Here is a 22,768-nt window from a genome sequence, read left to right as displayed (position 1 = left end):
TTAGCCAGGTGTGGTGGTGCCTGTAATCCCAGCTACTGATCTACTACAGGCACGCGCCACCACGCCTGGCTAATTTTTGTATTTTTGGTAGAGAAGGGGTTTCACCATGTTGCCCAGACTGGTCTCAAACTCCTGATCTCAAGTGATCTGCCCACCTCGGCCTCCCAAAGTGCTGGGATTACAGGCATGAGCCAGTGTGCCAGGCGTGCTTTTTTCTTTTTAATACCTCTGGTACATGATGACAATGAGACAAATTAGAAACTAGTTTATCCTGGCCGGGCGCGGTGGCTCAAGCCTGTAATCCCAGCACTTTGGGAGGCTGAGACGGGCGGATCACAAGGTCAGGAGATCGAGACCATCCTGGCTAATACGGTGAAACCCCGTCTCTAATAGAAAATACAAAAAACTAGCCGGGCGACGAGGCGGGCGCCTGTAGTCCCAGCTACTCGGGAGGCTGAGACAGAAGAATGGCGTGAACCCGGGAGGTGGAGCTTGCAGTGAGCTGAGATCCGGCCACTGCACTCCAGCCTGGGCGGCAGAGCAAGACTCCGTCTCAAAAAAAAAAAAAGAAACTAGTTTATCCATTCTATGAATGGATTTCCCAGAGATTTTTTAAAGATCTAAATACAAGCATTGCTTTTAACAGTACCATATTGCACAAGAGCAACTCCAGGGAATGAATGTTCCATAAGTTCCAAAAAACTGTAAGTTGCAATATTACATCTCTGTTTAAAATCATTAAACTCCTCGGGCAGTAAGTAGAGTATTCCTTATTATTTTTTTGTTGTTGAGTTGGAGTCTCGCTCTGTCGCCCAGGCTGGAGTGCAGTGGCGTGATCTCGGCTCACTGCAAGCTCCTCCTCCCAGGTTCCCGCCATTCTCCTGCCTCAGCCTCCCGAGTACCTGGGACTACAGGCGCCCGCCACCTCGCCCGGCTAATTTTTTTATTTTTTATTTTTAGTAGAGACGGGGTTTCACCATGTTAGCCAGGATGGTCTCGATCTCCTGACCTCGTGATCCGCCCACCTCGGCCTCCCAAAGTGCTGGGACTACAGGCGTGAGCCACAGTGCCCGGCCAAGTATTCCTTATTAATTAGATCCAAGACTCCTTGCTTCCTGGATAAGATCTTCAAAGAAGGCCATCCCTGTCCATACCGAGTCATTTGGGCCAGTGTAGTCATAGTTAATCAAAACCATTGGCTCCCACTGCTTCTACCTGAACCACTTGCCACTGGCAGATGCGTAGATGGTGGTCATGTCCTCATCCTTTCAAGGACTCGAGAGACTGTCGTCGCAGTGTGTAGGTTACATACGCCTTTTTCTTCTCTGGCATGTAAGTTGTCAGTGCTTTCGTCTGCAGGGGCCCAGATGCACTCTTCTTCCTCTACCTTTGTCCCTAGGAATGGTGACAAGTGAGGGCTCAGGAAACGTAGTATTTTCTAGACATGATGCTGGGCTCTTCACATGCCATCTCATTAATGACAACTGTCTCCCAGGGTAGATGATGACATCCTCCTTCATAGAAGAAACTGAAATTTCTCTTCATTTTGGTCCGCATCCTGGTTTGGTTGCCATATACTCCTGAAGTCCATGCTAGAGGCATGCTGGGGGGTGTTTCCCCAGCCCAGCGGTGGCTGCAGCTGCCTGGAGCTGCTAGTGTGCCTGAAGGACACAACCCAGTTAAAGTCCTTTAGCATCATAAGGACCTCCTTGGAAATCTCACTGTGGGTTCCCCCCTAGACTGAACAGTGGCAAGGAGCAAGAAGGTTCCAAATCACATTCAAGCACCACTGTGGTCACTACTCCAGTGTTACATACCTGTGGATTAGAAATGGATTAACATTCAAGCAAAATCTACCTTGGCTGAAATCTTTTTTAAAAAATTTGTGTTTTTGTGCAATGCCACTTTATTTTTTTATTTTTTTGTTTTTTTGTTTTGTTTGTTTTATTGAGACGGAGTCTTGCTCTCTCACCCAGGCTGGAGTGCAGTGGTATGATCTCGGCTCACTGCAACCTCCACCTCCTGGGTTCAAGTGATTCTCCTACCTCAGCCTCCCAAGTTAACTGGGACTACAGGTGCCCGCCACCACACCCAGCTAATCTTTTGTATTTTTAGTAGACATGGGGTTTCACCATGTTAGCCAGGATGGTCTCAATCTCCTGACCTCTTGATCCACCTGCCTTGGCCTCCCAAAGTGTTGGGATTACAGGCGTGAGCCACCACGTGCCCCGGCCTTTGTTTTTGATTGACACTTAGTAATTGTACCTATTTATGGGGTTCAGTGAGATATTTTGATGCATTTATACATTATGTAGTGATCAAATTAGACTATTTAGCACATCTATCACCTCATACATTTATCTTTGTGGTGAAAACATTCAAAATCCTCTCTTCCAGCTGTTTTGAAATGTATATGCTAATATATTTCGTAGTACTTGAAATATATATAAGTATATGTAAATATTTCAAAATAGCTAGAAGAGAGGATTCTATGTATGTATATAAAATTTTGAGATAGGGTCTCATTCTCTTGTTCAGGCTGGTGTGCAGTGGTACGATCATGGCTCACTCATTGCAGCCTCAACCACCTGGGCTCATGGGCTCCTCCTGCCCTAGTCTCTTAAGTAGTTGGGACTGCAGGCGCATGCCACCACATGTGGCTCGTTTTTAAATGTTTGTAGAGACTGGATCTCACCATGTTGCCCAGGTTGGTCTCAAACTCCTGGGCTCAAGTGATCTCCTGCCCCAGCCTCCCAAACTGCTAGAATTGCAGACATGAGCCACCACACCCTGTCTGAAATATTAAATATTATTAACCATAGTCATTCAACTGTGCAGTAAAACACCAGAACTCGTTCCCCTATTGAACTGTTGTTCAATTTCTCCCCATGCGCCCTCTTCCCTACTCTCCGAAGCCTCCAGTAGGTGCTCTTCTACTCTCTGCTTCTATGAGGTTAACTGTTTTAGATTCCACATGTGAGAACGTGCACTATTTGTCTTTCTGTACTTGACTTAATGTCCTCCAGTTTCATCCATTTTGCCACAAAAGACAGGATTTCTTTTTTTTTTATGGCCAAATAGTATTACTATATATGTGTGTGTGTATATATATGTGTGTATATGTATATAAAATGTGTATACGTATATATTTATATATAAAATGTATATACGTATATAACGTATATACGTATATATGTGTATATAACGTATGCATGTGTGTATAACGTGTACGTATATATGTTGTAGATACACGTATATGTATATACGTGTGTGTGTATATATACATTCCACATTTTCTTTCTCCCTCCATTCGCTGATGGACATTTAGGTTGATTCCGTGTCTTGCCTATTGTGAATAGTGCTGCAGTAAGCGCAGGAACGCCAATATGCCTTTGAAATCCTAATTTCATTTCCTTTGGATAAATACCCAGTAGTGGGACTGCTGGATCATATGATAGTTCTATTTTTAATCTTTTAAGAAACCTTTATACTGTTTTCCAAAATGGCTGTACTAATTTACATTCCACCAGCCGTGTACAGGAGTTCCCCTTTCTCCACATTCATGCCAGCATTTATCTTTTGTCTTTTTGATAATAATCATTCTAATTGGGGTGTGGTAATACCTCAGTGTGGTATTGGTTTGCATTATTCTGATGATTAGTGATATTGACCATTTTCTCATATAGCTATTGGCTCTTTGTATGTCTTTTAAGACATGGCTATTCAGGTCTTTTACCTGTTTTTAATTGGATTATTTGTGTTTTCTGCTCTGCTATTGAATTTTGTTTGAGTTTCTTATATATTCTGGATATTCATCCCTGTCAAATGTATAGTTTGCAGATATTTTCTTCCATTCTGCAGATTGTCTCTTCAGTCTGTTGATTGCTTCCTTTGCTGTACAGAAACTTTTTAGTTTGATGTAATCCCATTTGTCTGTTTTTGCTTTTGAGGTCTTATACAAAAGACCCTTCCCTTGCCCAGACCAATGTCCTGAAATGTTTCCCCTATCTTTTCTTCTAGTATTTATATTTGGGGTCTTATATTAAGTCTTTAGCCCATTTTGAGTTGATTTTTTAATATGGTGAGAGACAGGGGTCTAGTTTCACTCCTGGATATCTAGATCTCCAGTGTTCCCAACGCCATTTATAAAAGAGACTGTCCTTTACCAGTGTGTATTCTTGGCGTCTTTGTCAAAAATAAATTGGCTGTAAATACGTGGATTTATTTCCATGCTCTGTCTTCTGTTTTATTGGTCTTTACATCCATTTTTATGGTAGTAGCGTGCTATTTTGGTTACTGTAGCTTTGTAGTATATTTAGAGGTCAGAGAGTGTGATGCCCCCCGCTTTGTTCTTTTTGCTAAAAATTGCTTTGGCTTTTGGCGTCTTTTATGATTCCATACAAATTTTAGGATTATTTATTCTGTTTCTAAGAAGAATGTCATTGGTGTTTTCACTGGATTGCATGGAATCTGTGGATCACTTTGTAGCATGGACATTTTAACAGTACTAATTTTAATCCATGAACATAGGCTGTCTTTCCATTTATGTCCTCTTCAACTTTTTCCATTAATGTTTTATAATTTTCATTATAGAGATCTTTCACCTCCTTGGTTAAATTTATTCCCAGGTAATTTTTTTGAAAATGGAATTGCTTTCTTGATTTCTTTTTTTCAGGTAGTTTGCTAGTGATGTATAAAATTCTACTGATTTTTAATTGTTGATTTTGTATCCTGCAGCTTTACTGAATTTGTTTATTATAGTTTTTTGGTAGAGTCTATAGGGTTTTCTATATATAAGATTAGGTCTTCTGCAAACAGAGACAATTTGACTTCCTCCTTTCCAATTTGAATGCCCTTTCTTTTCTCTTGGTTAATTGCTCTGGCTAGGGCTTACAGAATTATGCTGAATAAAAGTGTTGAAAGTGGGCATCCTAGCCCAGTGCGGTGACTCACTCCTGGAATCCCAGCACTTTGGGAGGCTGAGATGGGCAGATCACGAGGTCAAGAGACTGAGACCACCCTGGCCAACACGGTGAAACTCTGTCTCTACTGAAAATACAAAAATTAGCCGGGTATGGTGACTCGCGCCTGTAGTCCCAGCTACTCGGGAGGCTGAAGCAGGAGAACTGCTTGAACCCGAGAGGCAGAGGTTGCAGATCACGCCACTGCACTCCAGGCTGGTGACAGAGCAAAACTCCATCTCAAAAAAAAAAAAAAAAACCAAAAAAAAAAAAAAAAAAAGAAATTGGTCATCTCTGTCTTGTTCCAGATCTTAAGAGGAAAAGCTTTCAACTTTTCTATGTTCAGTATGATACTAACTGTGGGTTTGTCATACGTGGCTTTGTGTTGAGGCACAGTTTCCTCCATACCTAATTTGTTGAGAGTTTTTATCATGAAGGTATGTTGATTTTTTTTTTCTTTTTTTTTTTTTTTTTTTTGAGGCAGAGTCTTGCTCCATTGCCCAGGCTGGAGTGCAGTGGCGCAATCTCGGCTCACTGCGCCTTCGCCTTGTGGGTTCCAGCGATTCTCATGCCTCAGCCACCCAAGTGGCTGGAATTACAGGCCTCTACCACCACATCCAGCTGTTTTTTGTATTTTTAGTAGAGATAGGGTCTCACCATGTTGGCCAGACCGGTCCCAAACACCTGACCTCAAGTGATTCACCTGCCTCAGCCTCCCAAAGTGCTGGGATTACAGGTATGAACCACTGCGCCCAGCTGGTATGCTGAATTTTATCAAATGGTTTTTCTGCATCTATTGAAATGATCATATGGTTCTTGTCCTTGATTCTGTTGATTTGATAGATCATGTTTATTGATTTGCATATGTTGAACCATCCTTTCATCCCTTGGATGAATCCCACTTGGTCATGGTAAATGATGTTTTTAATATACTGTTGAATTCAGTTTCCTATTATTTCATTCAGGATTTTTGCATCCATGTTCATCAAGGATATTGGCCTGTAGTTTTCTTTTTTGTTGTATCCTTGTCTGGTTTTGGTATCAGGGTATGCTGGCCTTATAGAATGATTTTGTAAGATTTCTCTCTTCAATTTTTTGAATAGTGTGAAAAGAATTAGTATTATTTAAATGTTTGGTAGAATTCAGCCATGAAACCATCAAGTCCTGGGCTTTTCTTTGATGGGAGACTTTTTGTTACTAATTCAATCTCACTCTTTATTGATCAGTTCAGGTTTTCTATGTCTTCATGGTTCAGTTTTGATAGCTTGTGTATGTCTAGGAATTTAGCCATTTCCTCTAGGCTTTCCAATTTGTTGGCATACAGTTGTTTATAATAGTCTCTTATAATACTTTGTTTATGGTATTAGTTATAATGTCTCCTTTTTCATCTCTGTTTTTTTTTTTTTAAGTCTACTATAGGTTTGCTGATTTCGTTTACCTTTTCTAAAACATAATCTTTGGTTTTTTGATCTTTTGTATCTTTTTTAGTCACTTTATTTCCATTCTTCTGGTCTTTATTATTTTCTTTGTTCTGCTAATTTTGGGTTTAGTTTATTATTTTCTAGTTCCTTCACATCAGGTTGTTTATTTGAGATCTCTCTACCTTTTTTTTTTTTGAGGCAGAGTTTCACTCTGATCCCCAGACTGGAGTTCAGTGGCACGATCTTGATTCACTGCAACCTCTGCCTCCCGGGTTCAAGTGATTTTTATGCCTCAGCCTCCCGAATACCTGGGATTACAGGTGCCCACCACCACACCCGGCTAATTTGTGGTAGAGACGGGGTTTCACTGTGTTGGCCTCACCTCCTCACCTCAGGTGATCCTCCCGCCTCCGCCTCCGAAAGTTCTTGGGTGTGAGCCACCTGCCTGGCCTGATTGTGATTTTTTTCTTTTTTTAATTTGTTCAGACTTGTTTTGTGGCCTAATACATGGTCCATCATGGAGAATGTTCCATGTGCTGATGAGAAAAATGTGTATTCTGTGGCTGGTGGAGAGAATGTTCTGTAAATGTGTGTTAGGTCCATTTGGCCTAGAGTGCAGTTTAAATCCTATGTTTCTTTGTTGATTTTCTGTGTGGATGATCTGTCCATTGCTGAAAGTGGGATGTAGCGTTCTCTGCTATTATTGTATTGCAGTCTATGTCTCCCTTTAGGTCTAATAATATTTGCTTTATATTGTGTGCACCAGTGTTGGGTGCATAGATATCTAAAATCATTACATCCTCCTGTTGAATTGACCCCTTTGACCTTTGTTTCTTTTTACAGTTTTTGACCTAAAGTCTGCTTTATCAAAATATAGCTACTCCTCTTCTCTTTTTGGTTTTAATTTGCATGTAATATCATTTCTCATGCCTTCACTTTCAGTCTTAGTGTGTCCTTACAGGTGAAGTGAGTGTCTTGTAGGCAACATAGAGTTGGATTTTGTTTTTTGTTTTTTCATCCATTCAGCCGCTGTATCTTTTCATTGAAGTATTTAATCTATTTATATTCAAGGGTATCATTGATAGATAAGGACTTACACCTGCCATTTTGTTAATTATTTTCTGTTTGCTTTGCATGTTCTTTATTCCTTTCTTTCTCTCTTATTGTTTACCTTTGTGGTTTGGTGATTTTCTATAGTGAGAAGCTTTGATTTATTTCTCTTATTTGTGTGTCTGCTGTAGTTACTTTTTTTCTTCGTGGTTACTATGAGGCTTACACTAAACATCTTATAGTTACAATAGAGTGTTTTAAGCTGATAACAACTTAACGTTTGTCTCATAAAATATTTTTGACTTTTGCCCTCCCCCCAAACCTATACTTCTGTTGCTTAATTTACATCTTTATATTGTGTGATCCTTAACAACTTGGTAGCTGTAGTTACCATTAACCATTTTTTACTTTTAACCTTCATAATGAGGATTTGAAAGATTATATTCCACAGTTATAGCAATGGAATTTTCTGAATTTGGTAATTAATTTACCTGTGTCGGTGAGATTAGATTATCATATGTTTCCATGATAGTAATTACACTTTTGCTTCCAGTCGAAGCAACTCCCTTAAGCATTTCTTGTAAGGCTAGTCTCTTGGTAATAAATTCTTGCAGCTTTTGCTTGTCTGGGAAAGACTCCATTTTTCTTTCATTTCTGAAAGATAACTTTGCTAGTAGTTGTTATCTTTCAGCACTTTGAATATATTATCCCATTCTCTGCAAGCCGTTCTTTCTTGGCATGAACAGGTTTTCTGAGAAATCTGTTGATAGGAACCTGCCGGATTCCCTTACATGTGACTTGATCCTTTTCTCTTGCTGCTTTTAGAATTCTCTATGTCTGACTTTTGATGGGTTTATTATAATGTACCTTGGAGAGAGGACCTCTTTGCATTGAATGGATTTAGCATGCTGTGAGTTTCGTGGATCTGGATACCAATATTAAAATTATGTAACTATGACTAATAGTTGAGTGTGGTCCTAGTATACTTTGCCCTCAAATAGGTAAAAGTCCATGAGATTTTATTAAGATTATTGTATTCACCTATATATTGATGTACATAAATATTAAATGCTTTATTATAAAATTTTGAAATTAAAATAAGCATAGTTACAAGCTACAGTATGGCAAAATGCCTTTTTCTTTTTCACTCATCTTTTAGCATCATTGGGTTTTCTTAACTTGAATATATGATTTTAATTCATAAATTTCTTTTATTTAAGGAAAATAAATTTTTAGTGTTTGTGTTTTATTTCTCTTCCCTACCTAGAAACGATGGAAAGAACTTTCTAAGGAAGACTTATCTCCTGCCTTTGATCATTCACCAAACAAAATCATGACTGAAAAATACAATGGGAACAGAATAGGTCTAGAAGAAGAAAAACTGGCAGGCGACCGATGCACAGGACTTTCCTCTAAAATGCAGGATGCAATGGAGGAGAACAGCGAGAGGTAATCTCTCTGTAACTGCATGCTGAAAGATGAGGCTTTTTTATTCTAAAAATAAATTTTATGGGACCAGGTGCCCTGGGATTTCAGGTATGTAATTTTTATATTAGGAAAACACAATCACGCCTGTGATCCCAACACTTTGGGAGGCTGAGGTGGGAAGATCACTTGAGTCTAGGAGTTTGAGACCAGCTGGGCAACACAGTGAGACCTTATCTCTACAGAAAATAAACAAAATTAGCCAGGTGTGGTGATGCGAGCCTGTGGTCCCAGCCACTCTGGAGACTGAAGTGGGAGGATTGGTTGAGCCGGGGAGGTCGAGGCTGCAGTGAGCTGAGATACCACCATGCACTCCCACCTGGGTGACAAAGCAAGACCCTGTCTCATAAATAATAATTAATAATTATGTGGATATGATATATGATATGAAATAATATAGGCCCTTTTTTATTGAATTAATATAACCTTTTTTTTTCTCTGTCACCCAGGCTGGAGTGCAGTGGGACAACCTCAGCTCACTGCTCCACCTCCTGGGTTCAAGCGATTCTCCTGCCTCAGCCTCCCATGTAGCTGGGATTACAGGCACCCACCACCACACCCAGCTAATTTTTGTATTTTTAGTAGAGAGAGGGTTTCGCCATGTTAACAAGGCTGGTCTTGAACTCCTGACCTCAGGTGATCCACCCGCCTCAGCCTCCCAAGGTCCTGGGATTACAGGCGTGAGCCAGTGTGCCCGGCCAAAGAGCCACTGTGCCTGGCCAAATTAATACAACCTTTGTTTCTTACCTGAGGGTATTTGATGACAAAGATGTTCTCAAGGAGCTTTCAGCCAATACTTATAAATAGAAACCAATTCAAAAATCCTTTGAAACAATCATGATTGAGTGTAAAAGTTAATATAATTAGGTGCTAAAATATATGGTATGGTACAGAAAGTAAGTAATATGAATATCTGCCATTTGTACTATAGTTAGAACATAACTGATGATATGCCTTTAATAAAACATTTAAACATGTAAGCTTAATTCCATTACTAGAGGAAGAAAAAGGCGTTTTTTAAAAAATCCGTATGAATGTGGCATCTATTCAGAATTTTAAATTACAACTACATTTCTAAGACTGTCTGTCACAGATTAGGAAGCTGGTAACCTGGTGTAAGTCACATAGCAAAGTGAATGAGCTTTTTCTTTGCTCTGTCCTGCATCTCTGAATACCTTTTCTTCTTCTCTTTTTGCCAAATGTACTTCTTATTGTGGGGAACTTTATCTTGTGGTTATATTTGTTAGATTGGAATGAAAATAGTCAAGGTCTGCCATACATTATAGCCTCACTGCTCTATTTTCCTAATATAAAAATTAAACACCTGAAATTTTATCAGTGCGAATAACATATTCCAATACATAATACATGTATTATTATAGATTATAGTGGAAGAGTTTTTTATGATTTAGCAATGTTATTCCTAATTTTTGACTTCAGTAGTTTTAGACTGCAAAAGAAAGCATGATGTTTTTTGGTTCCCTTTTTTATCTTAAATAGAATACCTTTAAATCAGGAAATAATAGTTTTAAATTACCTTTGCTTTTTCAATAATAAGGCTTTTAGATTCCTAGTGTTATTGCTGTTTTCCCCCTTTTATCTAGTACTATCTGCAGAATTAAATGAAAAACAGGCTTGGTGACTGAAATGGCGTTCTTAGTATTTCAGAAGTGTTGAGTTTTAATCTACAAAGATTCAGACCAACCATGTTAATCCCAGTGAGTTAAATCACTCATCCAAGGTTGTGAATACAGAGGAGACTAGAAAAACCACTCAGGAGTTATAGAGTGATTGCAAAAGGCTGTTTTATGGGGTCTGTGTTTGTTTATGTGCCTGTACATGTTTTCACATGTGGTGGCGGTGTTTTCTTCTTTCCCTTTTTTCCTTTCCTGTCTGATAAATGAGACTGGTGCATGTTTGAAAGCATAGAGGGAGTCCCAACAGAAAAGTAAGAGGAGAAGGCTGATTGCAAAAACAAGGTTACAGAAATAAAAAAGAGGAGGCCGGGCGTGGTGGCTCACGCCTGTAATCTCAGTGCTTTGGGAGGCCAAGGCAGGCAGATCACTTGAGGTCAGGAGTTCGAGACCAGCCTGGCCAACATGGTGAAACCCCGTCTCTGCTGAAAATACAAAAATTAGCCAGGCATGTTGGCACACACCTGTTGTCCCAGCTACTTGGGAGGCTGAGGTGGAAGAATTGCTTTAACCCAGGAGGTTGCAGTGAGCCAAGATCATACCACTATACTCCAGACTGGGCAACAGAGCAAGACTCTATCTCAAAAAAAGAAAGAAAGAAATGTAAAAGAAGAGCATAGGATCGGGGCGTGAAATAAAGTTTACTCTGAACAGTTTTATTTTTTAATCAGTCCCAGTATTTTTAATACCTATAGATAGCTTTGCATTAAAGATCCTAATAAGTTTTATCGAAAGAATTTCAACTTTTTTTTTTTTTTGGAGTTTTTTTGGATGGAGTCTCGCTCTGTCACCCAGGTTGTTGGAGTGCAGTGGCGCAATCTTGGCTCACTGCAACCTCCGCCTCCTGGATTCTAGCAATTCTCCTGCCTTAGCCTCCCAAGTCACTGGGATTACAAGCCCCCGCCACCACACCCAGCTAATTTTTGTATTTTTAGTAGAGACAGGGTTTCACCGTTTTGACCAGGTGAAACCTCCTGACCTTGTGATCCTCCCACCTCAGCTTCCCAAAGTGCTGAGATTACAGACAGGAACCACCACCATGCCTGGCCAGAATTTCAACTTTCAAAAGAAACAGAACACAGTACTTTCTTGTATTCATTTTCATTGTTGAATATCCTCCAAAGCAGTGTTTTTCAAATTGAAGGTCAAATCACATAGTTGTGAAGTTTATTGGATTATAAACATTTTTTAAAATTATCAGCATATCAAAAATAATAACATGAATTTAACAGATGCTGGCGAGGTTGTGGAGAAAAAGGAAAGCTTAAACGCTGTTGGTGGGAGTGTCAATTAGTTCAACTATTGTGGAAGACAGTGTGGTGATTCCTCAAAAACCTAAAAACAGAAATACTATTCAACGCAGCAATCCCATTACTGGTCTACACCCAAAAGAATATAAATTATTGTACTATAAAGACACATGCACGCGTATGTTGATTGCAGCACTGTTCACCATAGCAAAGTCATGGAATCAATCTAAATGCCCATCAATGATAGACTGCATAAAGAAAACGTGGTACATATACAGCATGGAATGCTGTGCAGCCATAATAAAGAACGAGATCATGTCCTTTGTAGGGGCTTCGATGGAGCTGGAGGCCATTATCCTTAGCAAACTAATGCAGGAACAGAAAACCAAATACCACATGTTCTTACAAGTGAGAGCTAAATGATGAGAACACATGGACACACAGAGGGGAACAACACACACTGGAGCCTGTCGGAGGGTGGAGGGTGGGAGGAGGGGGACAATCAGGAAGAGTGACTAATGGGTACTAGGCTTAATACCTGGGGGATGAAATAATCTGTACAACAAACCTCCACGACACAAGTTTCAAGCTTATGTAACAAGCCTGCATGTGTACATACCCCTGAACTTAGAATTTTAACCTGTTTTTATACATGTATGTGTGCTGTATAAATTCCATATATTTACATATACATTGGGTACATATGTAAGTGTGTGTGTGAGGGTACTCTGTTGTGATGCTATTTCTTATTGTAGGTTGCAGAGTTTGAAAGCCAGTATTCTCAATTACAGTCCAACCCAGAAACCCAGTTCACTGAGAGTGAGAAACAACTTGGACATACGAAAAGTCTGGGGCAGGCAGAGTGGCTCATGCCCGTAATCCCAACACTCGGGGAGGCTGAGGCGGGTGGATCACTCGAGCCTAGCAGTTCAAGACCAGCCTGCGCAACATGGCAAACCCTGTCTCTACAAAAAATACAAAATTTAGCCAAATGTGGTGGTACATGCCTGTAGTCTCAAAGGAGGCTGAGGTGGGAGGATTGCTTGAGCCCAAGAGGTTGAGGCTGCAGGGAGCCGTGACCACACCACGTGATGTTCCATGGGCAAGGGCTGCAGGGAGCCGTGACCACACCATGTGATGTTCCATGGGCAAGGGCTGCAGGGAGCCGTGACCACACCACGTGATCTTCCATGGGCAAGGGTCCACGGGAGGCATTCCCATTGATTAATGGCCTCAGTTGCATAAATACATGGGAAAACCTGGGCAGGTCCCACTTGGCAAGTCATTACACAGACTAATTTCTTTAGGCCCCACTAGGGAAGAAAAGATTTTGTCACAAATCGAGAGTAGTCTGTCATTCTCTGGAATTGTGTTCTTAAATTAGATAAAGGCATGCCGTGGTATTTGTCTCTAGTCCATTCCTGAATCATGTAGTGCACTTTTGGAAAGCAAAAACCTCCGTTCCATTCTTCTAAATGAGAAAAATAGTGTGTTCTCAGCCCAACCAGAAAGCATACTCAGTTCCCCCAAATATAGTACAAAACCTTTTAAACTCCTGTATAGCATTAAAGCACTAATTATGTAATCATATAACACTTAATGGATATTGGGCTTATATGGTAAATGACAAAATACTAGATACAAATTATAATTGCTTTTTATACCGCAATGAAAATAAAAAATGAAATAATATGTTGGCCGGGCGCGGTGGCTCAAGCCTGTAATCCCAGCACTTTGGGAGGCCGAGGCGGGTGGATCACGAGGTCAGGAGATAAGAGACCATCCTGGCTAACACGGTGAAACCCCATCTCTACTAAAAAAAAAAAATACAAAAAACTAGCCGGGCGAGGTGGCGGACGCCTGTAGTCCCAGCTATTCGGAGGCTGAGGCTGGAGAATGGCGTGAACCCGGGAGGCGGAGCTTGCAGTGAGCCGAGATCGCGCCACTGCACTCCAGCCTGGGCGACAGAGCGAGACTCCGTCTCAAAAAAAAAAAAAAAAGAAATAATATGTTAGAGAATGTATCTAAATTGGAAGGTTGTTAACGATACCCCCAGGCTCCTGGCAAAAGCTAATAAAGGGCCCCTGGGAGGCTAACCCCCTCTCTGTTTTTACACATATTTTGCCTACACTTGAACACAAATTTTTTCACTAGCAGGTATATGCATATTTGTGATAGTGAATTTTCAATTCAGAGAGTCAATTCTGAGTAAGAGTTTTTGCAAGTCATTATAGCAAATATTCAGATGGAGTTCCGACAGCCAGGGATACCTGTGTATATAATAACAAAAAGTGAAAAAGACATGAGAAAGCACCGTAAGATGAACAAAAATAGCAAAACACAGTCCGTCCTCAAGTTGCGGAATATGTTATGAAGATAAAACAGGTACCCACGTTAGCACATTATTAGTAAATTATAAATTACTTCAAATGAAATGCCGTAAGAATAGAAGGGCTAGAGGGGGTGGAGCAAGGATAATTGAGTATAATTGAAATGAGAGGACAGGAGAGAAGGGAAGGTTTCTATTTTAGTGGGGAACAAATTGGGAGAACAGCAAAAAATGGCAAGAACAAAGTTCTGCATAGCAGGAGAATATTGGCAAGCACTTGCGTGGACATGTGTTCTCAGTTCTCTTGGGTATGTATCTAGGAGTGGAATTGCTGGGTCATATGGTAACTCTGTGTTTAACTTTTTGAGGAGCTGTCAAAAGCTGTTTTCTATGGCAGCTGAACCATTTTACATTCCCACTAACAATCTCTTGGGGAGAGAAGGTTCCAGTACACCAAAGAAGTGTAACATTGATTAAAGTATTCTAATACATAGTTCAATTCAGATTTCTCTTGTCTGAAAAGTTCACCATATAGCTTTTTAAATAAACAGTTTTATGGAAAGATAATTTATATACCAAAAGTTTACTCCTTTAAAGTATACAATTCAATGAATTTTAATACATTTACTAAATTGTGTAGCTGGCACCACGATCTAATTTGAGAACATTTTCCTGATCCCAACTTCTGTAGCTGTTTAAAAAATATTTCAAGATTAATCAAAGATTGATACTGTATTTAGTTGATGTGAGTCTTTGGTCTCCTTTAATCTGGAACTGTTCCCTACCTTTTTCTTCCTTCCTTGACATTTGTATTTTTGAAGCTTCTAGGCCAGTTATCTTTTAGAATGCCTCATACAATGCATTTCTTTAATCATTATTTATCATAGTTAAATTCAGGTTAAACATCTTGACCAGGAAAAAAGTAGTCTCAATGTAGGAGACATTGAAGAGGGATTTGAGATTTTTAAGCACTATTGTGCACTAGGCCCTGTAACCAAAAAAAAAAAAGTTTTAAATCAAGCTGCATGTCTAGGAGTATGCTCTAGAAAAATTACCATGGCAATAATATTTAATTTGAGGGCAGGGAAGCTAGTTAGGCCTTTGCTGTAATACAGAAAAGTGAAAAGAGGGGATGGAAGAAATAGTAACCTACATGTTGCCATTGGCCGTTGTGTGTGTGTGTGTGTGTGTGTGTGTGTGTGTGTGTGTTTGTGTGTGTTTTGAGACGGAGTCTCGCTCTGTCACCCGGGCTGGAGTGCAGTGGCCGGATCTCAGCTCACTGCAAGCTCTGCCTCCCGGGTTTACGCCATTCTCCTGCCTCAGCCTCCCGAGTAGCTGGGACTACAGGTGCCGACACCTCGCCCGGCTAGTTTTTTGTATCTTTTTAGTAGAGACGGGGTTTCACCGTGTTAGCCAGGATGGTCTTGATCTCCTGACGTCGTGGTCCGCCCGTCTTGGCCTCCCAAAGTGCTGGGATTACAGGCTTGAGCCACCGCGCCTGGCCTTGTGTGTGTTTTTATAGAGAGGCAAGATCTTGCTGTATTGCAGAAGCTGGACTTGAATTCCTGGGCTTATGCCATCTTCCTGAGTAGCTTTATTATTTATATAGAACAGGCATTATTATTTATATAGAACAGGACTAAGTATCTTGGGAGTCAAGAGACCTTCCATTGAAACAAAATTTCTGAGACCAGACGCAGTGGCTCATGCCTGTAATCCCAGCACTTTGGGAGGCTGAGGTGGGCGGATCACTTGAGATCAGGAGTTCGAGACCAGCCTGGCCAACATGGTGAAACCTCATCTCTACTAAAAATACAAAAAAAAATTAGCAAGGCGTAGTGGTGCACATCTGTAATCCCAATTACTTGGGAGGCTGAGGCAGGAGAATTGCTTGAACCTGGAAGGCAGAGGTTGCAGTGAGCCAAGATCATGCCACTGCACTCCAGCCTGGGCAACAGAGCAAGACTCCATCCCCCGCCCAATCCCACCACCCAAAAAAAAAAAAAAAAACAAATTCTGTATCAACTATGAAAATGGGAGCTAGAAATGTGTATGATCAAAGAAAAGGATAGGTGCTCCCACAACAGAACATTCATGGAAATATTAAATAGATAGCTTTTATAAAAGCCTTAACCATCAAACATGACCAGGAAAGGGGATCAGATGCAGGCAGTACCCCCTTGTGTTTTCACTCCTGCTTCTGCTGACTAGTTAACAAAAAAGGAAAGAAAACTAACAGTCATCATTTCACGTTTCCAGGAAGTTCCTTGCTTATTTTCAGGTCCCACTAAAAGCAGTTATCAATATAAAACTGTACCAGGAATGGTTGTCAAGGTACATTTCTGAATCATTTAAGAATATTGAGGCTTTTCTTGGCCGGGCACTGTGGCTCACTAATCTCAGCACTTTGTGAGGCCACGGCGGGTGAATTCCTTGAGGTCAGGAGTTCGACCAGCCTGGCCAACATGGCAAAACCCTGTCTCTACTAAAAATACAAAAAATCAGCTGGGCATGGTCGTGCACGCCTAAAATCCCAGTTACTCAGGAGGCTGAGGCACGAGAATCACTTGAGCGTGGGAGGCGGAGGTTGCAGTGAACCAAGATTACACCACTGCACTCCAGGCTGGGTGACAGAGCAAGACGCTATCTCAAAAAAAAAAAAAAAATATTGAAGGTTTTCCCCTCATTATTCCAGTGTTCAGGTAGGGTGAAAACTATGTGGATATGGATGGTTTTATTTGCGCCTAGGTCCTCTGTGTTAGAGTACTCAAGTCCTGCTCTGTGTGCACTTCCTTTTACTTGTTTTTATTTCTTCATAGTGCTCTACGGAAACGTATTCGAGAGGACAGAAAGGCCACCACAGCTCAGAAGGTGCAGCAGATGAAACAGAGGCTAAATGAGAATGAACGAAAAAGAAAAAGGTGGTTATATTGGCAACCTATTCTCACTAAGATGGGGTTTGTGTCAGTCATTTTGGTTGGCGCTTTTGTTGGCTGGACACTGTTTTTTCAGCAAAATGCCCTATAAATAAACAATTAATTTTGCCCAGCAAGCTTCTGCACTAGTAGCTGACAGTGCTACGTTAATCACAGGGGTTTGTCTGCAGCAAACGCCTCATATCCCAAAACGGTGCCGTAGAATAGACACCAACCAGATAAGTGATATTTACAGTCACAAGCTCAACATCTCAGGACTCTTCACTGCAGGTCCCTCTGAAACCCAAACTGTAAATGGCTGTCCAAAATAAAGACATTCATGTTTGTTAAAAACTGGTAAATTTTGCAACTGTATTCATACATGTCAAACACAGTATTTCACCTGACCAACATTGAGAAATCCTTTATCACAGGATTTGTTTTTGGAGGCTATCTGGATTTTAACCTGCACTTGATATAAGCAATAAATATTGTGGTTTTATCTACGTTATTAATGGAAAGGAAATGACATTTAAATAATGTGTGTAATGTATAATGTACTGTTGACATGGGCAGCAACACTTTATATTCTTAAACATTTCAGGGTAAATATATTTTATAAATATCTATTTAATCTTTTGTAGTTAACTGTACTTTTTAAGAGCTCAATTTGAAAAATCTGTTACATAAAAAAATAAATTGTGTGTTGATTGAATTGTACTGGATACATTCTCCATTTTTCTAAAGAGAAGTTTGATATGAGGAGTTAGAAGTCGGAATAAGCAATTTCTACTATACATTGCATTTCTTTTATGTTTTACAGTTTTCCCCATTTTAAAAAGAAAAGCAAACAAAGAAACAAAAGTTTTTCCTAAAAATATCTTTGAAGGAAAATTCTCCTTACTGGGATAGTCAGGTAACAATTGGTCAAGACTTTTGTAAAGAAATTGGTTTCTGTAAATCCCGTTATTAATATGTTCATTTTTCATGAAAATTTCAATGTAGTTGGGGTAAATTATGATTTAGGAAGCAAAAGTAAGAAGCAGCATTTTATCATTCATGATTTCAGTTTACTAGACTGAAGTTTTGACGTAAACATTTTTCAGGTTCTTTCTACTTCAATAAATAGTATGATGATATGCAAACCTTACATTGTCATTTTAACTTCTTAGTATTTTTTAAAAGCATACTGTTTAATGAATTTAACTGCTCATTTGAGTGCTAGCTTTCTTCAGATTTCAACATTCCATTCAGTGTTTAACTTTTTTGTCTTAAACTTGAAATTGTTGTTGTAAATTTAATTGCTAGGAGGCATGGATAGCAAACATTATTATGGATAGCATACCTTATTTCAGTGGTTTTCAAACTATGCTCATTGGATGTCCAGGTGGGTCATCAAGTTACTTTCAACCACAGCTTCTCTGCCTTGTCTCTTTATGTGCCACATAAGGTGTCTGCACAAGGCTTAAGTATTTTAAAGGGGGCAGTTACCATTTAAAAACAGTTTGGTCAGGCGCGGTGGCTCACGCCTGTAATCCCAGCACTTTGGGAGGCCGAGGCGGGTGGATCACCTGAGGTCAGGAATTCGAGACCAGCCTGGCTAACGTGGTGAAACACCGTCTTTACTAAAAATGCAAAAATTAGCTGGGCGTGGTGGTGGGCGCCTGTAGTCCCAGCTACTCAGGAGGCTGAGGTATTAGAATTGCTTGAACCCAGGAGACGGAGGTTGCAGTGAGCCGAGATCGCACCACTGCACTCCAGCCTGGGCGACAGAGCCATACTCCATCTCAAAAGAAACAAACAAAAAACAATTTGTGGCCGGGCGCGTGGCTCACGCCTGTAATCCCAGCACTTCGGGAGGCCAAGGCGGGCGGATCACGAGGTCAGGAGATTGAGACCATCCTGGCCAACATGGTGAAACCCTGTCTCTACTAAAAATAGAAAAATTAGCTGGGCGTGGTGGCACATGCCTGTAGTCCCAGCTCCTTGGGAGGCTAAGGCAGGAGAATCGCTTGAACCCGGAAGGCAGAGGTGGCAGTGAGCCGAGATTGCGCCACCGCACTCCAGCCTGGTGACAGAGCAAGACTTTGTCTCAAAAAAAAAAAGTTTGAAAACCATTGGTATAGATAGATATTTTGAATTGATTTGCATAGTCTCCTTGAATGTGTTAAATTATGTTGAAAGTATGAAAGCAGGATGTAGGTGGTACTATATATTAAATAAGATTTATATAACATGTGCCTGTGTCCTGATTCAGTATTACTGTGTCCTGTAACCTTGAAATGGAGAGGAGGTAAGAGGGACATTTTTTTATGTCTGTCTGCATTAAACATGTGTTGAGGCATCCAAAACCCTTCACATTTCAGGTTTTTATTGGTTTAAAACCTCTTTCCAGTTCGTATTGGTTTGTCTTTGCTAAATACAGTATGTTCCTCTGCAAGTCAAATATAAGTAGACCTCATGACATTTCCAGTTGAAACCAGGCTTGTTTTCGGTACACAGGTGAAGACTTGAGGAAGCCTGTGCCAGGGAGGGCGTGCCTCACCCCTCTGCTGGCTGAATGCGCTTCATCCGCTTACGCTTTGCTTTCTGTTTGCTTTCTGTCCTCTGGGTGGTGTCGCATAGATTTTTAAAACCACATTCAGTGTGATGAACACTTGTTGGTACACTTCTAAGGTTAGTCATCTTTCCTTCTCCGAGCAGATACTTGAGAAGGGCATTGAGAGTGGATGCGTTAAATAGTGTTCAGTTTTTACCAGTAATAATATTTTTTGGTGGATATCGTGAAAACACATGACATCGTGTTGTGCCCATGATCATTATCCTGACTTTTTATTCGGTGAGGTGTGCTGGTCAAAGAGACAGACGTGGCTGCCTTCTCTGGTAACAGCCAGAGAAAAAAGTTAGCAATTCTAGATGGGTTCTACAGCTTTAAAAAAACTTGTTGTATCCTTACGTCCTCATGATATTAAATATTTTCTAATTTTAACAGATTTTAAGAGTCAGATATATACTTTGACTTGAATGAGGTAGTGTTGCTTTTTGAATAGGTTAAGGAAGAAAACATTTTTAAAAAACAGTTTTTTTTTTATTTTCAGGAGTTTTTAATTCGTATCTAATAGATTGACAGCAACCTTTGTTTTAATGCCATGTTCTCTAGCTACACCAAGAAGTTATATATTCCTTTCCAATGTTAGCCAAGTATTTATTTTATGTTAGCCTATGACTGACTTTTATCTATGCTTGCACATATATAGAATGTAAAAATATAATTCTCCATATTTAATGTATCCATATAAAAATGAAAATACTCGGCCGGGCGCGGTGGCTCACACCTGTAATCCCAGCACTTTGGGAGGCCGAGGCGGGCGGATCACAAGGTCAGGAGATCGAGACCATCCTGGCTAAGACGGTGAAACCCCGTCTCTGCTAAAAATACAAAAAACTAGCCGGGCGCGTTGGCAGGCGCCTGTAGTCCCCGCTACTCGGGAGGCTGAGACAGGAGAATGGCGTGAACCCGGGAGGCGGAGCTTGCAGTGAGCCGAGATCCCACCACTGCACTCCAGCCTGGGTGATGAGCAAGACTCCATCTCAAAAAAAAAAAAAAAAAAAGAAAATACTCATTTTCTGCATTCTTAAAGAGTTAAAAAACGTAACATGTAATAAGTACATGGAGGACTTCAGAGCAATATAAAGGCCATTTCTTGTGTTGGAGGAGACTTTATACAATTTGTCCGATTTTCTGCCTTTTGGTCCTTTCATGTTCTTAGTCCATTTCATTGTTGTTCTAATGTTTCTACCAAGAATGAACAAGAAAAGAGAAAAGGAAAAAAAAAAATGTGTTAATCGTTTTCTTTTAATGGTATGTCAGTGGAAGGGGTTCTGATTCTAAGCTAATGTGCACTTGTTGTGCCTGTCCTCTTTGTCTTAAACTAAAGTTGGTGGTATGAATCAAAAAGTGTGGATTGGTTTAAAAAGCAGTTTATGATATGAAATGGTCTTCCAGTTTTTATATCAACTCCTTTGCTTTCAACAGTCAGTTCAAAGCACCATTTATTGATGGTTTACTGTATTCCAGACACTGTATTTTTTCTTTACTTATTACTCTACTTAATCCTCAACACAATTTTATGAAGTAGGTATTGTTGTTAATCAACCTGAAACTGGCATTTCTCCATCCTTTTATGGTGCTGTCATTGAAAAGTCTCAGATGTGTAACATATACTAGAATTAGATAATTCTCAAAGAAAGACTGCAACTGCAACTCATTTCCCTCTGAAAAAAAATATCACTGACTAGATTACATACCTAGTTCCAGACCAGAACCTGCTGGTATTAAAAGTGTTTTGGCTGACTGTTCTATACCATAATGAGTACCTACATTCCCATATTGTCTGCCTGGTTATTGTACAGACTTAAAAATCTAGTCTGCCTTGATTTTTACTTTTCAGATACAGATGTTTAACCAGATTTTTGCTGGGCACAGTAGCTCACACCTGTATTCCCTGAACTTTGGGAGGGCAAGGTGGGAGGATTGCTTAAGCCTAGGAGTTCGATCAAGATCAGCTTGGGTCTCTACTTAAAAAAAAAAAAAAAGAAAAAAATTTTAGCTGAGTATGTTGGCATATGCGTGTAGTCGCAGCTACTCTAGAGGCTGAGGCAGGAGGATTGCATAAGCACAGAAGTTTGAGGCTGCAGTGAACTATGATGGAGCCATTGCACTCCAGCCTGGGCAATAGAGGAGACTTGTCTGTCTCTATATATTTGTGTCTCTGTACACACACACACACACGCATGCACACATAGATGTATATAAAATAGATAAAAACATTTTAAAGATATATATATAAATATATATATATATTTTTTAAAATATAGTCTATTATAAGCCAAATGTCATTAGGCATGTAGTCCATTTCTATGTTCAAGCAGGAGTTCCAGTTCTATAAACATTGGTTTATCTTTTTTTCTGGCAGGTGCACACATGGGTTCTCAGTGATGTGTAGCCAGGGCATAGATTCCTCTCAGTCTGTTGTACCCCGCAGGGAAAGGTGTCTGAGGTCATCCCTCACCTGGCTGTGCTTGATGCACAGTGCATGGCAGAACTAAGTGCATAGCAGAACTAAGTGCATAGCAGAAACGCCTGTTCTGCATTCCCATTTATACATCAACAGCTAATAAAGTCTCTGACTTTTAAGAGGCCCTTATTTGGCTTTGACTTATTTAGATGGTGGGGCCTAGAATCTTATTAATAAAATTTTGAAAAACAGAAATGTATTTTTCACGATTTAAAAGCCGCCTACCTGTGTGGTTTACTCTGGAGTTGACCTGTTCCACTCATCCTTCTCCCCAGTTCATTTGTGTGGTTTCAATTCCACTTTCCCTTATACCCATCTTCAAAGCAGTGTCTATGGGACAGCATTACCAAGAGCCCTGACTGGGCCTGGCGTGGAACTCACTCCTGTAATCCCACCTCCCCCTAGAAGTGCAGATACACTAGAAATTACAGCTGTCTTTGTTCCAGTGCGTATGTGTAGGGGGTAACACGCCTTGGTGGAAAGCAGCTCAGATTGTGTGGACTCCTCAATCCCTGCTCTACCGAGAGCTCCCCAATTCCAATACTGCACACTCAGTGGCTGTGTTCTGTGTGCCTGGTCCTAATA

The 22,768-nt window shown here is 40.3% G+C and overlaps 1 protein-coding gene across 8 annotated transcripts in view; it reads left to right on the top strand.

The window, feature by feature from the left end:
* Positions 1-22,768, top strand: part of PTPN2 (protein tyrosine phosphatase non-receptor type 2) — a 100,496-nt gene that overhangs the window by 73,971 nt on the left and 3,757 nt on the right. For 4 of the 8 annotated variants that reach the window (XM_023228343.3, XM_023228346.3, XM_026455981.2 and 1 more), the window contains 2 exons: positions 8,700-8,881; positions 17,010-17,459. In XM_023228343.3, coding sequence (XP_023084111.1) covers positions 8,700-8,881; positions 17,010-17,217 — 390 coding nt within the window. In that variant the 3' untranslated portion in view covers positions 17,218-17,459. Of the gene's footprint in view, positions 1-8,699; positions 8,882-17,009; positions 17,821-17,928; positions 18,022-22,768 lie in introns of those variants that run through there. The other 4 variants (XM_023228345.2, XM_023228344.2, XM_023228342.3 and 1 more) reach the window with 3 other exon arrangements.

This window comes from Piliocolobus tephrosceles, chromosome 18 (assembly GCF_002776525.5).
Source record: "Piliocolobus tephrosceles isolate RC106 chromosome 18, ASM277652v3, whole genome shotgun sequence".
Taxonomy (NCBI): Eukaryota; Metazoa; Chordata; class Mammalia; order Primates; family Cercopithecidae; genus Piliocolobus; species Piliocolobus tephrosceles.
The sequence above is the reverse complement of the archived record's forward strand: the minus strand, read 5'-3'. Positions and strand labels throughout refer to the sequence as shown.